Source organism: Portunus trituberculatus, chromosome 24, assembly GCF_017591435.1.
Source record: "Portunus trituberculatus isolate SZX2019 chromosome 24, ASM1759143v1, whole genome shotgun sequence".
Lineage (NCBI taxonomy): Eukaryota > Metazoa > Arthropoda > Malacostraca > Decapoda > Portunidae > Portunus > Portunus trituberculatus.
In genome coordinates this window covers 6,433,076-6,434,397 of record NC_059278.1, presented here as the reverse complement: position 1 = coordinate 6,434,397, position 1,322 = coordinate 6,433,076, and the positions used below count along the sequence as shown (strand labels likewise).

The 1,322-nt window shown below is 65.7% G+C and overlaps 1 protein-coding gene across 1 annotated transcript in view; it reads left to right on the top strand.

Annotated features, from left to right (window-relative positions):
• Window positions 1-399: 399 nt before the first annotated feature.
• LOC123508450 (visual system homeobox 2-like) overlaps window positions 400-1,322 on the top strand; it is a gene marked incomplete at its 3' end in the record, with an annotated part of 55,731 nt that continues 54,808 nt past the window's right edge. The window contains exon 1 of the mRNA XM_045262197.1: window positions 400-1,148. Within this exon, the coding sequence (XP_045118132.1) occupies window positions 728-1,148 (421 nt within the window). The remainder of the gene's footprint in view (window positions 1,149-1,322) is intronic.

The following is a 1,322-nucleotide window of genomic DNA, read 5'->3' as shown; positions in this document are numbered from 1 at the left end:
TTGATTAAAATGTTGTTGAGTGGGCAAACGCTATGCAAACGATTCGCTTTAGCCGGGTTTGGAGTAAAGGGATCCGGGAATGGATAGGTCGTAAGAGGTTGTCAATCATAATGAGAGCTCCGTGCTGATTGGCCAGCCGCGGCGAGGGTGGGACCAATGGGCGGCGAGTTGGGAGAAAGGGGTGGAGCCTACCGCTCGGTGTCGCCCTCTTGAAGATCCGTATTTACAAGATTATATACTGTTTGTGAATTATACAAGATTTATTGGTGTGTTGACCCAAGGGCGTCCTGATGGGGCGTGGGTGGCGGAGCGAGACCAGGTGGCGTCCACAGGCACGGCAGGAGGGGCGGGAGGGGGCAGGCCCGTCGGCGCTGGGCCCGCCCCTGCTTGCCCACCCAAAATGGCTAATAATGGCGGGCCGAGCGGAGGGACGATTAGCCGAAGTGCGGGTGCGTGTGGCCCGCGCCTCGGCGCAGGACCGTTGCGGACCGGGCCGTCGCGCCCGCAATAAGGCCGGATCACTGGCCCACCTGAGCCACTCGGGGCCCGAACCCCCGCCCGCCACGGCTCATCTCGCGCCCACCACCCGCACGCCGCCCCCGCGCCAGTTGACCGCCGCCACCCCCCGCGCGCACCACGCCATGCCGCGGGCGCACTAACTCGCGCCGCCGCCACCGCCGCCGCCACCACTGGAGTGTCGCTCAGTGGGGAGTCAGCGGCCGCCGCCATGAACCTGCTGCACCCAGACCGCGGCGCGCTTTACGCTAACATGCTGGGCACCATGGGCGGCGCCTCCGCCTCGCTGCCGCAGCGCTCGCCCTTCGCCATCCAGGAGCTGCTGGGCCTGAGCTCCTCTGAAGGGCACCGCTCCCCGCCCAGCCTCACCACGGGGGGTCTCCCGCACACCATCACGCCCTCAGCGCTGGGCACATCCCTGGGCACCTCTGCCTACACCGCCGCCCGCACCCTCGCCTCGCAGGCTTCGCAGCTCCTAGAACCCCTGGGCGTGGGCGCTGGGGCGGGCATGGGTGCGGGCATGCGGAGCTACTTCGGACAGTTCAATCCTTTCAACCATGCACCACCTCAGATGCTGGCCCTGGACCCCGCCCTCAGGCACGACTCCCACCACCAGGGCCACACCCACCCAGGTAACACACTAAGGTGACGCCCGTGACACACTTTCTCCACACTCCACAAACTACCCTGCATGACCTCTCAGCCGCGCCGCCTCTCACCACCACAGACACCACCACACTATCTTCCCATCCCCTCCCACCCTCCACACACAACCCAAACACGTGCCCTTCACAGCCTGCCTTACT